This window comes from Leucopleurus acutus, assembly GCF_964270905.1.
Source record: "Leucopleurus acutus genome assembly, chromosome: 13".
NCBI lineage: Eukaryota > Metazoa > Chordata > Mammalia > Artiodactyla > Delphinidae > Leucopleurus > Leucopleurus acutus.
In genome coordinates this window covers 14,018,681-14,034,259 of record NC_139155.1, presented here as the reverse complement: position 1 = coordinate 14,034,259, position 15,579 = coordinate 14,018,681, and the positions used below count along the sequence as shown (strand labels likewise).

Genomic DNA, 15,579 nt, shown 5'->3' with positions numbered 1-15,579 from the left:
AAAATAACAGCAAAAAAATGTCATTCTTTGCTCACAAACTATTGGTACATATGTACCAGTTTCTCTATTCTCGGTCTCCTGTTGCCATTTGTAACCTTGAGGATCAGTTTTATCTGGAAGGGAAATCTTCAGAATCAGTTAATAATTCTTAGTATAATGTTGACACAAATCTCTTTTAAGATACATTTGACATGTTTCAAGTGAACAAAACTGTACCAATAGCTTTTTATTGCATCGTATGAGGAGTTTTGTAACTATTCTGTTGATGTATATCTGTACCGAAATAGAATTACTGTTAGAAAAGTACCTAGCAACAGCCTTAAAGTTTCTAATTTTTCTAGGTAAGAGTAGCTCTTGATTGTAGGCATTCTTTACAATCATGGGAAGCTTATTTTTTTCTTCAGGGATGGATATGTGAGTAAGGAGCGTTGACCAAAGAATATAAGGTGGGATGATGAGTTATGAATGTATCACCAAAATCTCTAGTCACATTTTATTATTGTTCTTAATGTTTAATATTTGCATTTTGTACCCTTTAATAAGTTACAGCAGTAAGAATTTTTGTCTCCTAAACCTTCTAATAAGATGTCCATATCAAATAGGTAGCCTGTATTGATGGGTGATTTTTGAATCTACAGTCTTACTGAACTCTTCCTAACAGATTTTTTTTCTATAAACAGTATTGTCTTCTGAATGCAGTTTTGATCAAATGTGTGTGACACAAAGGTCGGAAAGTAAAATGTATACTTATGTACTGTTGGTAGGATACTCTTTTGAGAATAATTTGGTGATATCAATCATATTTTTAAAATACATATTCCTAAAAAAATAACATAAAATACATATTCCTTAATATCCAATTCCATTTCTATAATTTATTATAGACAAGCTTGTCTGCATTACTACTGAACCTAGGTTTTTTTCATATATTCTACAAGTAAAGGTATCAAAGATTGAAAACAACCTGACTGTCCAACAGTAGGGGATTGGCTAATTAAAAAAAACGATCTATATGTGCTGATGTGGAATGATCACCAAGATATATGATAAATTGAATAAATTAGGATGCAGGCTAATTTATTCAGGTATTTGTGTTTTTCCATTTACATACAAAAAGGGAGAAATTGGCCTATGCCTAGGATATTTCTGAAAGGATATATACAGAAGAGTCTAAACAATGATTGTCGTCACAGAGGGTGATTGGTGGTTGGGAGATGGGCTTACCTTTTCTTTGTATGCCCTTTTATATTTTACCACATATCATGTCTTAAGTGGCAAGGCTGGGATTCCAAACCAGATCACTAACTTCCAAGTCTGCATTCTTTCCATTACACCACAACTACTGTTCTGTCAATTTTAAAGCACAGTTAAGCAAATATTCTTAAATCATTTTAGTGTATGGTCAGGCAAAGTATCTTAATAACTCATTCAGAGTATATCTTATTAACTCAGAGTAGCCAGTCGTTTTAATGCAGAAGGCAAGTCAGGTAGTATAATATTGATCATTTAAAAAATAAAGTGATAAACTGTAGCACCACATCAAGACAGAGGTGAATAATCTGCTGAATGAAATTCTAAGGAAATCTGCCAAGGTTGGATTAGCATGTACTCTCTTTTTCAGTCTTGAAGCTTTGCTGCATGGTTACATCTAAGTTTCTGGTCTAGACATGGAACATGGCTAAGCCTCAAGGAGGAGACCCCAGTTGCCATCATGGGTGTAACCTTCTTCCAGATATTCCCACCTATTATTTCAAAACTCCCCAGCAGTAAGAAATGGTGTTCATTTGTTTTTGAAACCAGCTGGTCCTGGTTAGGTGGCTTAGATTGCTCAAGGTAGTGTCATCGTATTGTCTATGTTCTTTCTAACCATCCATCAGCCCTGTGCTTGTGTGCTGCCTTAGTTCAGGCCTTTAGCTTACATCTATCTGGACCCTCAGTTTTAGCCTTATAACTGGTTCCTGTGCCTTTAAACTTCTCCTCCATCCTTATTCTTAATTGATTTTAAAAGCTATTCATTCCTGTCACTGCGGCTAAAACCTTTTAACATTGCTTTCTGCTGTCCAAGGCAACTTTTTTGAACTCTTTTTTTATTAGCAAAATTATATATTGCAGAAACAAGAATTTAATTCTTTTTAGGAATTTTATTTTGTCCCATTTTTGCATAGTATATGATAAAAATGACTTTGAAATATGTTATTATAAGTGTGCATCATAAAGTTCTCCCTGTAATTTTGCTTCTTCCTACCTTTTCAACCCTGTTGTCATATACCAACCATTGGTGTACTCACATTGTTTACTCAATGTCCCTTGAACATGTTTTATATATTCCTATCTCAGTGCCTTTGGCCATATTATTTTTCCTTCTCTTGGAATTCTTTTCCCCCATCCTCCTTTTGTTTTTTCCAGATTCTGTATATCCTTAAGGGAAGGTCCAGTTTATGTTCCTTCCTCTCCCTGAAGCTTCTCCAGCACATAGTGATCTCTAAATCCCCTGAACTTGTGGTATTTTTTGTCTGTCTCACTTATGGAGATTAATTATATGGAAACTTGTGACTGTGTTAGTGTTACTGAAATTTTTGTATATGTTAATGTTTTAGCTGACTGGATTTTTTCTTAAGTTGTTTGTTGGAGTTCCTGTCTCATATATCTCTGACTTCTTTCACACCTGGCACAAATGCCTAAAGTAGGCAATATATAAATGTTTATTTAGCATGCGTATAGAAAAGAGACCATATTTTATTTATCTTTCTGTCACCAGTGCGTAATATTGTGCCTGGCAAATAAGGCTTTGAAAAAATGATGTTATGTTAAAGAAATGATCTTTAGGTAATGGGATCCTATAAATATGTAAGTTTGGAATATTCCGTGTGAAATTAGCTTTCCCTGTATAGCCTGAGGAAAGTTGAGTCCAGGCTGATCTTTCTGAGGCCTTTCACGGTATCAAGCCCAACTTAGCTGGAATCTAGGAGATCTGAACCTGCATGCTTTTACATATTGTTCAAGGGAACTAACAGTTTAGAGCTCAGGCTTTGGCATCAGAGAGCTTGAGTTCATATTTTTACTCTGCTACTTCCTACCTGCGTATCTCTGGGACAGTCTCTGTTTCCTTTACTGTAAAATATGGAAGGTAATGACTCCTCTTGCAGGGGGCTGTCACGAAGGTTAAATAAGGTTATCTACGAAAAATATCTGGCACAGAATAAGTGGTCAGAAAATCTTCAATATAATAACTAATGCTGTTATTAATAATAATCTTCCTTTTAACCTGATAGCTGTTCATATGGTAAAATCATCCAGCATTATAGAAATTTTAATTTCAGTGAATAGTTTGTCAATAAAATTTCAGTGTTCAAGTCTCTTCCTAAGTTTAAGTCTTTTGATTTGACATTTAACTCAGTGTAATCTTGTGACAGAAAAGACAGTGGACTGCAAACTGGGAGACTTACATTGTACCCCTAGCTTGCTCACAGATTAGTTTGCTTAACCTTTAACATAAAGTAGTCTAACTTTATTATCGTTATCTGTTTACAGCACGAAACTACAGTGGTTTATAAACTTATTAAGGCAAGAACCAAGTCTTACTGAATTTTATCTTTCTACTCCCTACCATGGATTAGTAAATATGCATTGAATGAATACACGGTTCAGTTTTCTCATCAAACTGGGGTTGATGGAGGGGTTGGACTATCTCTAAGATTCCCTCTAGCTCTCAAATATTTTGAACATAGGGGTCAGTGAAGTGAGTCCCAGCATTAGAGAAGAACTGAGGATCAGAAAATATAAATGTTTTGCCATTGACAGATTCCTAAGATCCATTTTTAATTTAAGTGGATACATATTAAAGTGTTTATGCATGACCTCAGATTTAGATATAATTACTTTTAAGGTAAATTTGTTATCTTTCTGTTTATTAAATTTATATACTTCTTTCTTTGTTACTTATCATGACACAGGCATGGTTCAGTAAACGATCTTTACTAAACAAATTGGAATTTAAAGCTAATTGCTTGACATTATTTTTCTTCCTATTCTTTAACTGTGAACTGGGTACTTTTGTGAATTTTTAATTATAAAATGCCCATATCATAAAAGGTATTAACTGTGTTTGGGGAAAAAATACCAAAGCACAAATAAAAAAATTCAAGCAGTATAGAGAGGAGTATGTATTGAAAAATTTTAACTCTACTTCTTGGAGTCAGTTATATCTATAACCTTTAAAAATTATTATTCAATATTTTATTGTAGCTTCCTGTCAGTAACCTGGTACATTATAGTTGTTCACTAAATGTTCACTGAATTAACCAATGCTCTTTACCAGTCAGGAGCTGATCAATTTTCCTGGTACACTTAGCTTTTAAAGTGCTATATAATTTCCATGAAAGATACCTTTTCAAGGGTCTGAAACTCATTTTTTTAACTATCGTAAAAGTTACCTTCTGTCATTAGTACTAAAAGATTAAATGTATATATAAATAAGACTACTCTCATATGTGATTTATAAAATCAGTCTGCATGCCTTATAGTCACACTGTGTATAATGGTTTTAGTTTTCAGACCTAGTAAAACTGACATACAGGTTTTACTTGTTTGCCAACTATGATGAAAGTCCCTGATCATTCGGTTTCTGAGTTGTAAAGTGAATTACTAAGAAGTTACACAATCTTGGAATTTGAAGAAAGGCTTTGTGATATACTTTATATTAGAAAGTGGTAGTAGCTTCTTTCTTAATAAAAGAGGCTAATTTTTCCAAACTCTTCCTCTTTTATATTAGAGTATTTGGAAAGGCATGTGCTTGCCCTGGAAAAGAATTGTGCATATTTGTCTAGGAGCTGTAATATTACCTATTAGTCTTAAATTCCAAAGTACATTTTATGTACAAAATCTGTTATACGTTAGCCCCATCAAAGTTAAAATTACTTCCTTCTATAATTTTTTTCTGACATGGAATAAATTTTAATAAATTAGGAGATTTCTTTTTTACTTTTATGATACTATAGTTATTGTTAGTTAAAAAGACATTAGAACTTTTTTTCTTGGAGAATATAAAATTGTTGGCTTGGAACTAAAAAAAATAATTAGAATATATTTTTCAATGGCCATAATAATACCAAGTCAAAAATTAAGCAGTGTTTGCTTTCCCCAAGAACTCTTCCTATTGCATAGATGATTTCTTTGAAACTTTTAGAGAAATAGTAACAGTATAATGGAGGAATAATATATGGTGATCAAATAGGCTCTAACCTAGGCCTGTATGTGTGATTGAAAATACTCTAACCTAGGCTTGTATGTGTGATTGAAAATACTAGAAAACACTTAGAAAACTAACATTAGATAGATACTTAACATAATAGAAAAATATTTATCCAGAATCAACAACCAACATCATACTTAACAGTTCATGATAACCCAAACTCCTGTCAATATATAGAACATTACTGTCACCCCCAGAAAGTTCCCTCATGCTCCTTCCCGGTCAGTCAGTCCCCACCCCTTTCAGCCCCCCACTCCAAGAACCACTATAATGATTTTTTTCTACCATAAATTACTACTGCCTATTCTAAGAGTTCATATAAATGAAATTATACATTATATACTCTCTGTAAGGCTTCTATCATTCAGCATAAAGCATTGAGATTCAGTCATGTTGTGGCATATATCTCAATAGTTTTTTTTTAATTGCTGAGTAATGTTCCTGAGTTCAGCCTATATTTAATATGAACTTTCTAGATTTCTGTGGTTACTATTGTTATTTGGTGTTTCTTGGTTTATGCTTAAAATAAATTATGCTCTAATGAATGGTACTGTAATACTTGATTTTCTGTTATTTGTTTTTGCTGTCTTAAAACTTAAGTTAATAGCAAGTTGTTATTTATCAGATATAATTAAATTGCAGGGGAATTAAATGCTTCTGTGAATAGAAACACAGTGTTCTCAGAAGAGTACTATATATAGAATTTCACTTAATAGGAATTTAAAGATAAGTGGTACATTGATAATGACGTAGCTGTATTTGAAGAGTCAACCATTTCAATTATTGGCATGTACTAATTGTTTTAAAAGGAGGTGAGGGAGCCCTACGTGGAGTTCAAATCTTTATTTCTGTAACTTGCATTCATTTGTCCAGACTGTGCTTTCTAAACACAGATAATCTATTCCTTAGAGCAATATATAAACAGTAGACACTATGTAAGTAGCGTGATTTAATAGAATGAGTTGACCTAGCCTCTCATTTGTCCCTTCTTTGCATTAGCTAGCTAGATCTCCTTTAGTGAGTATCAGCATTGATTTCTTCCTTTAAGTGAGAATGTTTACATCGTGTTTTTCTGTTTAGGGACACTTAAAAATCTGGCAAAAGCTAGGGACACTCCCCACTACCACCATGCACTTAAAACACAGAACTCTTGAAACCCCTTCATTTGCCTTTTGCATCCCATATTACAAATTCAATAAATGAAGTCTTTAGGAATTATCTTGTTTACTTTCTTTTACTTAAACCCACATCCATTTCACTACCAGGATATGTTGGTTCTACATCAAAAAATAACCCTGACCACTTCTCACATTTCTACTGCCTCTATTCTAGGCCAAATGTGATCATCTCTCACCTACATGACTCTAATAGCCTCTTTTTTAAAAATTGTTATTTTATATTAAAGTGTAATTGATTTACATAGTAGCCTCTTAACTGGTCTCTCTACAAATCACTTTCCTTACAGCAGCCAAAATGATTTTCCAAAAATGTATGTGTTTTTGTTGTTTTCCATTGTACTTGGAATAAAATTCAAACTGTTTACAGTTTTGTTGTCCTTAGCTGGGCTTGCATTATATCCTGTGTGTCCATTATTCAGGAGTTAGTTAGAGATCTGGGCAGGGAAACATGAGTTACTTCAAAGTAGCTTAATTGGTATGAGCATTTTTACCTTATTGTTTTAATAGAATTCCTGTATCTTAGAGTCACAGTTTATTCACTGGAAAAAAAAAATCTTAGCTAATTGATTTCCAATCCCTTATTTTGGCAGTTAAATAAAAATCTGTTTAATTCTATTTTTTTTTGGTTTATTACAGATCGAGCTGGGAGCATCAGTACCCTTGATTCTTTAGACTTTGCAAGATATTCAGATGATGGTAACAGGGAAACGGATGAGAGAGTGGCAGGTGAGTAAGATTGTAAAGACAGATTTGGATTTTTTGACATTCTAGAAATAATAAAATGACTTGAAGAATTCTCTTCTTTCTATAATTTGATATGTGAATATATTGATATAGTTATTATACAAAGTTATGTTACTAATTTATTGGCTGAAGGGAACATCCCAGCCCCCAACTGCTCTTTCCAGTGAATTTTTGGTTATGCACACCTACAGTTTGCTGAGTTCTGCTTGTAGCCAGTAGTTTACAACCATGTAGTTATACAACTGGTGTAAAAGAGGTTTAAGTTAGCCATGGTTTAGTACAAAGTTAGTTGGTCATTGGCCTCCTCATTCCTTTTATCCTCCAAACCAGGGCTGAGTAATATTCATGTGTTATATACCAATACAGCTCTACTGATTGTTAAAATTGGTTTAAAGACTTCTATGCTGGTTGGTGAATAAAACTTTGCTTGTTCCCTGGATGCTCCCTGGCCATCACTGCATCTCTCCAGAAACTTCTCTTGACTTGCCTGTTTTCCAGAAAATAAAGGGTTAATGCTTGGTCCATCAGGGGCCTCCAGGACCTTGCCCATTCCAAAAAGAAGGCCAACATCCTTATTAGTTGCTTGGTTTCTCATTCCAATCTCCTTCCCCTCTCCATCCTCCCACCATTTCTGCCTTTTAGGCATCACCACTGGATCTGTAGGGACTTCAGAAAACCAATTTGTACCCTCTGTGTTCTGCCCACATCAAATGAGGCCAGTTGGATTCTTCTGGGGGTCCACCCTGGGATTTACCAGTGTAGCAGCTCTGGCTCCTCAGGTGTCAAGTGACTGGTACTTTTCTGGTGCTTCAAGGCTGTGGCTGTCTGTTATTGAAGTAATTTTTGAATGTCTTATTGGAATTGTAATTTTCATAGGACGTTGACTCTGAGATAGATGGGAAGCAGACAGACATCAGTTAGGTATTTTAATCCACCAGAATGGTGGGCACACCTGGCACAGGAAGGATGCCACGTGGGACAGATGGGAGCCTGTGAGGGAAATATTTTTCTTCCATTTACTGGGACAAGTTTGTTAAAACCTACCAAATGTTTGCCTGTCATAGTCATTATGAATAAAAGTGAGTGCTAATTTTTATATAGCACTTGCTCCATTCTGGACACTGTTGTAAATGTATATTAACTCTTTGAGTTATAGAATTATCATCATCCTCCCCTCCCCAAGAAACTGAGGCACTCAGAGATTATTAAGACTTTAGTGGCAGAGCTAAGACTTGAACGCAGATAACCCAGCAGCAGAGCCCACAACTGACTGCACTGTATGCTACCTCTTAGCATGAAGGATGAGGTTTGACCTGGTTAAAATGACATTCCAATATGTGGTTTTCATTTATAACTCAAGAATAGAGCTATTGAATGTTTAAAAAATCTCTCTTTCCCTAATCTCTTCCCTGAGTTAGGGGAAAAAAATGATGTAATTGTTTTTAGTTCAACAGAGACTAAGAGAGGATTCAGCAGTGAGAACAATAGCATTATCAATTGAATGGAGAAGACATTGGAAGAGTTTAATGCAGCTCCATATATCAAGTCATGATTTAGTCATAAGCATTATTAATTGAAAGCTGTATCAAAAAAGAAATCACATCAGTACTGTCTGAAAATTAGCAAATCAAATGGGAATTATTTGAATAATTTTAGGACAGACTTATCCTACTAATTATATCATTTGTTAAGTGGCATTGTTATATTTAATTATATAGTAAATGTTAGCTATTCTGTGTTTTCTGTTATATGTTAAGTATTAAATGCATGGTATTTTGGTTTATTAGAGACTAACCAAATATATTTAGTTTTGTATATTGTATTGTTGTTCAGATGGTTATGTATCAGAAAATAACTTCTACCCAGAAATAGACCACATAATTATTTTCTTTCCTTTAATTTTTGTTTGAAAACCTAAATTTTAGACTTAGTAAAATTTAAGAGATTCATCATTATTCTCAGTATTTAGGTATTTTAGTATTTCTAATTAGGGGGAACAATGATATAGAAGCAAGATGTTATAATTAAGCAATATGTTATAACTAAGCATAACTAAGAGTGAATATTTTAAATATTTGGTAGTTTTGACCTTATATTTTTAATCTAAAGATTATACTCTTATCTCTAAGTTTGGGGAGATAAAGTAATTTTTGCTTACTATATAATGCTAATGTATAAATATATGCTGTCTTGAGAAAGAAATACTATGTGGTGTCACTTATATGTGGAGTCTAAAAAATAATACCAATGAATCTATATATCAATGTAAAACAGAAACAGAGTTAAAGACTAGAAAACAATCTTATGGTTCCCCAAAGGGGAGAGGGAGGAGAGGATGGGACAAATTAGGAGTATGGGATTAACAGATACAAACTACTCTACATAAAATAGATAAACAACAATAGATACACAAACAATAGATAAACAATGCCCTCTGTAGCACAGGGCATTATACCTAATACCTTGTAATAACCTGTAACGAAATATAATATACAAAAAAATCGAATGACTATGCTGTACCCCTGAAGTTCAAGACAATATTGTAAATCAACTATACTTCAGTGTAAATGAGTGACTGAATGCTGTCTTCCATCTTCACTGGAAAAGGGAAGGAAATGTATGTTATTCCAAGAGAATGGCATTTAGACTTTTAATGCTCTTGTGCCATTGCCTATTATTGAACCAAATGTGTGATACGTGGATGAAAATTTCAATTAATCACTATTCCCATTTACAAAAAAATTTTTGGCTCTTTGCTAACCATTGCTAGTAACTTAGAACCTAATCGAAAAATGAACAATCCAGAAAAGATAATTATCCTGCCATCTATCATTGGATCACGTGTAAACCTCACTGAGAAAGAATAAAAATCTCTTTTATTTTCGTATACCAGTCTTGGGCAGAAGGAGATTATAGATAATACAGGTATTGAGTCCGCTGCCCCACGATGCAAATGTAGGGTCTGTCCAGCCTTTAATAAACTGTTGCTGTTTATGAGACATATATATACTACCACATGTGGGTTCAGCATCATTTTTATCATCTTTTCCCTAAATTTAAATATCTGGTTATTTTTTCAAGTCTGTACAGGTGTTCCTTTAAAGAGGAAAAGATCTCTAAATGGGCAAATGTTTATTGAGCACCTGCTCTGTGCCAGGCACTGTTCCGGTTGCTTTATATAAAATACTTATTTAACCTTGTTAACAATCCTTCAAGGTAGGTCATGATATCCTTATTTTATAGATCAGAAAACTGAAAAGCTTACCAAGATTGAAAAATTTTCCCAGTAGCCTCCATATGGCTAAAGGGCAAAATCAGGATGTGAACATATAGGTTTTTATTCCAGGGCTCACGATGTATCTTTAAGTACCAGGCTGGAGCTTTGACTCATCGGTACATTCATGTGGATAGCAGAATCTTATCTTTCCCATACAAGACTGTTTCAACATAGTCATTTTCTTTCCAAAAAGTAAAATTTCAAAAGCATTTCATTTCAAATATTTTCCACTTCTGAATTTAGTAGACACCAAACCAAAATGAGCTTAATTTAACTGACTTTTTAGTAAAAGCCTTTCTATATGTTATTAAACAAAGCTGTACAGTGTACATACAGTGTAGCTGTTAAATTTTCAAGTTTTCTTCAAGATAGCAAGGGACATCTATGTTCTAAATATTGGGATTGCCATTCTTTAATTAGACATTTTGAGCATCTGCTACATATTAGGTATTATGTTAGGCGCTAGATACAGACGCATGAAATAGATAGAGTTTCTGCCGTCAAGGAATTTGTACTAAAACCTGTCTATATCTGTAATACAAATAAATGTTCAGTACTTTGGAACTAGTGATAAGGAACTTGTTGATTTTAGAACCATCTGTATCCCTGTCTCAGGTTCACCTGATCCATCATTTAGCATCAGAGTCTCTGATTTTATTTGTTCTCATACCTCTACCTGTTACTGTATTACTTCTCTAGTTCATACCTTAATTTTTGTATTGGGATCTAGAGAACTGCAGAAACTGTTCTTTCCAATTTGCAGGGAAAGACAGTACTGAATGCTGGTAAGATCACTGATGTTTAGATTTATTAGATATGGCATCAAGTACTGGAATGCCCATTGATACAACTAACATTTGCTGAGTCCTCTATATTCAAGGTATTATACTGTTCTGGGAACAATAAACAACAAAGTAGACATATGAAGCCTTTTTAAGCCTACGTAATCTAGTAAACATTCTAAAATGAAATTCAAATTTTTGCCTGTGGGTTAACCTGGCCTTACCCCCTGGGTAAGAAGCATCATCAGTAGCCCTCTCATTCCTTAGCTGTTGGGCTGCAGCATACATATCCAGCTTTATCAGGGTTAAATAAGCCTATCTGTCTTATTATAATATATTTTTCCTTAGTACAAATATCTTTACCTCCTGTTTGCAGTACTTTTTGTTTTTCTTATTTTCAACTTTACTTAAATCTTATTTATGTTTTTGTATGATTTAAAATAGGATAGATGCTCCAACAAGGCTTTTAAGGGCAACAAGCCTTTGATGTGAGTTGTAAATTGTTAAAATTTATATAAGTCATAAAGGTCTGAACTAGGACAATTGCAGAGACAATTGAGATGAATGGTTATTTAGGATTCAAGGGCTGGAATCATTATGGCTTGACATTGAATTAATGTGGGAGTAAGGGCAAGAGGTAAGTGAAGAGTAATCTCCAGGTTTCTTATTTGGGCATCTGGGTAGATAGTGGTGCCCTTAATGAAGAGATACTGCAGGAGGAGGGAAGATAGATTTGAGAGGAAGATGATGAAGTTCATTTAGATAGGATCAAATTCAAAGTTTATGAGACATTCAAGTGGGCATGTCCAGTTGATAAACAGGTAGCCCTGTTTATCTTGGGGAAAAAGTTTAAAGATTTCTGAATCTTAAGAGTACTGGTGAGAGTAAAACTGTAAGAGTGAAATGTTTATCATCCCAGTATATAGAGTAAGAAAAGGACCAGGGAGGACACTCTGGGAAACATCAACTTTGAGATGAATGATAGAGGAATCTGTAAGAGAACCTGAGCAGGAGGAACAATAATGGGAAGAATTTTCTTCTTTTAAAGTTTAAGGAGGAGGAATTTTTTCCCCCTCAGAAGAATATAGAAAACTAAATGTCTACAAACCACGGAGATTGCATCTTGCTTCCGTTCATTTATTTCTCACTATTTGCTAGGTCATGCGTAACAGTCCTCTACCTTTCTTAGGTCTGTAATAGGCAGGGAGCATTCTCTAAACCCAGAAGGAGTGGTGATGGTACTGCCTGGGGATTTTTGTATTATTTTAGGAATATATTTTTATTCTAATTCATATTCTTATGAGAATTTTCCTCTTTTCCTAGAACCTTTCCTGGGATAATAAAATAAGTATTAAGGATGGGGAAGTGGTATTTTATTACCACTATAATATTCTGATCAGTATTATAGGAAAGATCTAAAATATGTATTATTTTGAGTTTTGTGCCAAAAGAACTAAGACTAACAAATATTTCAAGATAATATTAGTAATATATTTAGTTGGGGCAACAAAGAATCAATATTTCTTTCTGCTTTGAAATTTAACACTGCACCTTTGGTGTCTCGACATGGTCAATTGTATATATCCCAAGTCACAAGCACCTGATCTTGAAGCTCTCAAGTACCCCTGATATAATGCCAGTATTATCCAACCCTATTTAGGAAATAACTATCTCAACTAATCTAGAATTGCTTATACTGACTTAGTCATTAAATGTTTTGGTAAGATTGTAATATGCAGTATTAGAATATACCTATGTCTGCGATTACTTTAGTTCCAATAAAATTGCATTCAGCAGGGTTGGGCTAGTGGAGGGTTGGAATAGTGGAGTGAGCAGGCTGGTAGTTGGTTCCTACAGTGTTTTTTAAAAACATGTAGTTCTTCAAACATTTTTATGAAGAATTATAATATTTGAAAAATACTTGGAGGTTGCTTGGTACAATGTATCTCTTTACAGAATAATAAATTTTGAGATTTAATCCAATATTTTTTTAATGAAGAAGTGACAAATTTATATATGTGTAAATATAGTGTTCAGACCTTTCTTATGAAACTTTATCACATAACAGCAAATACTTGATCATACTGTGCCTTTATAGAGATGTGCTATGGCTTCAAAGATATGCCTTTGTCTTTTAAAGTCTATATTGTATATTAAGAAACATGCAGCAGAGTGAATTCATTTTGATAAGCACTATCTTTCCAGAGCATTGGTACCTTTTAATGACATTTGGCAATGTATGTGTAGATGTGCATAAAAATATAAATTCTTGCCGTCTGACATGGGTTTTTCTGGCTTTCTGTGCCTTGATCATTTAGTGTTTTGCTCTTGGTCACCTAAACTTTCACCAGTTGAATCTGAGTTATTTTCACAGTTTGTGTTTTAACCAGTTTTTTTTAATTTATTTTTTTCATATTTCTTTCATTCTGGTGCAGGGCATTTCTGATCTGCAATTGTTCTGTAATATGTTAGTAAATTGTAAGTGATTCTGGAAGCATAATATGTATACTCATTTTGCTTGTGGTATAGTTAAGTGCTTTTAAATCAAAATAAATTACCTAAAGTTTTGAAATAAAAAGAAAAGTAAACCTATTCTGTACTTACCTAACACATTGAATGTGTGCAGTCTGACTTTGAACACAAACTCTAAGAGTTTCCAGAAGTGTTAAGTTTTAGGAAATGTTTTAACTTTGTTGCACAGAAATATTTGCAGATCAGCATTGCTGACTAACAAGAAATAGTCACATACATGTCATCTGATTTTTAGTTGTGCTTCCATGTTGCTGCAGGGAAATTCTGTGCATCAAAATAATTGGCTTTAATGTACCAGATGTGATTCAGTTACATCTTAAGTTTTTAATGAAAATATGCAAACTGAGTGAATTCTATTTTTTCCATATATTTTTATAGCCTTGTTGTCTCTGATAGCATTTCATTTGCCATCTTCTTTATTCTGTTTATTAGTCAATGAGGAAAAAAATGCATCCTTAAAGTGTTAAATTTGCTAATTTTTATGCAGAACTATTTAAATTATAATTTTTTTAAATATCCAATTGTGACAAAGATCACTTAATTTTCTCAGAGCTTTACTTCACACAAATGGCTTTTTTTCCCCACATCTAAGCTTGCTTTTTCTTCAGAGCAGTATTTATATATTTTAAAGAAAATTCCCAGCAAAGACACATTATAGTTAAATCTTGCTCATGATGAAACATTTTAAAGAGCTCATTAAAATGTCTCCTCAGTATTCATGTTTATCTTATAATCAGACTCTGTGGTAATAGGAGAAATCTTTAAGTTTCATTAGTACCTCTTACTATGAACAAATATCTATTTGAAGAGTTGTCAGAAACTTTGAAATTCTACTTAAATTTACTCAGTATCCTTGGATTACCACACTTGTAGAATTGTACTCAATCATTTGCTTTAGAATGATCTTAATTGTAAATTAAAAGACAAACTATTTCTATCCTTTGGCTTTAAATGAAACCTAAAATAACCCCCTCAGAACGTTTTTTTAGATATGTGTTTAACATATCTGTGCTTGTTTATAGAAGACATACTTGTTTGTAGAAAAATTGATAGGCATCCCACATTTGTTAAATATTTAAACCCTGTTCTTTCAACATCTTAATGAAGGACTGTATTCACTAATGTTTCTGTATGTTGATTTATAAAAAAATAGAAAAATTGATAGGCATCCCACATTTGTTAAATATTTAAACCCTGTTCTTTCAACATCTTAATGAAGGACTGTATTCACTAATGTTTCTGTATGTTGATTTATAAAATTATTCTAGATAATGCATTTTAAAATACGTTTTTTTTAATCCTAAGATTTTCTTTAAGTGTATTTGCTAGGACTTCATCTAATTTTTGTCTTTTCCCCTAAAATTATGTCACCTGAAAACATTCCATTACATTTCTTACCTAGACTGAGTGAAACACAACCACCTAAATTACTAAGATTTTTATTTACCTAAAGGAGAGTATGCCATAGATTTTACTTTTAAATAGAGCTATTCCTTGTCAGACAGCTGGAACATTTGATCAGTAGTCCCCTGTATTCTAAAACTATGGAAAACATTCACCAGTTTGCTTGCAAATCAACTCTGCTGCATGCGTTCACAAGTTTCATAAAGATTGCATGCTTTCTGTTTTCAATACAAATTGTATTTTTTTTTCATACCCATCCTTGCTTTTTATTTTTTTATTTTTGTTTCCCTTTTCTTGGTTGGATGCCTGTGTGTGTTTATTCCAAATCCCTGTCCAGTCCTGGAGTTTGAACTACGGAAAGCCAAGGAGACCATTCAGGCCCTCCGAGCCAACCTGACAAAGGCTGCAGGT

At 33.5% G+C, this 15,579-nt stretch overlaps 1 protein-coding gene across 3 annotated transcripts in view; it reads left to right on the top strand.

Annotated features, from left to right (window-relative positions):
- The window catches only part of RELCH (RAB11 binding and LisH domain, coiled-coil and HEAT repeat containing), a 121,923-nt gene that overhangs the window by 11,484 nt on the left and 94,860 nt on the right, over positions 1–15,579 (top strand). For all 3 annotated transcript variants that reach the window (XR_014326703.1, XM_082853356.1, XM_082853355.1), the window contains exons 2-3: positions 7,066–7,155; positions 15,506–15,577. Coding sequence is in view for 2 of the 3 variants with exons in the window: in XM_082853356.1 (XP_082709482.1) it covers positions 7,066–7,155; positions 15,506–15,577 (162 nt within the window). In the remaining variant the exon portion in view is untranslated. The remainder of the gene's footprint in view (positions 1–7,065; positions 7,156–15,505; positions 15,578–15,579) is intronic.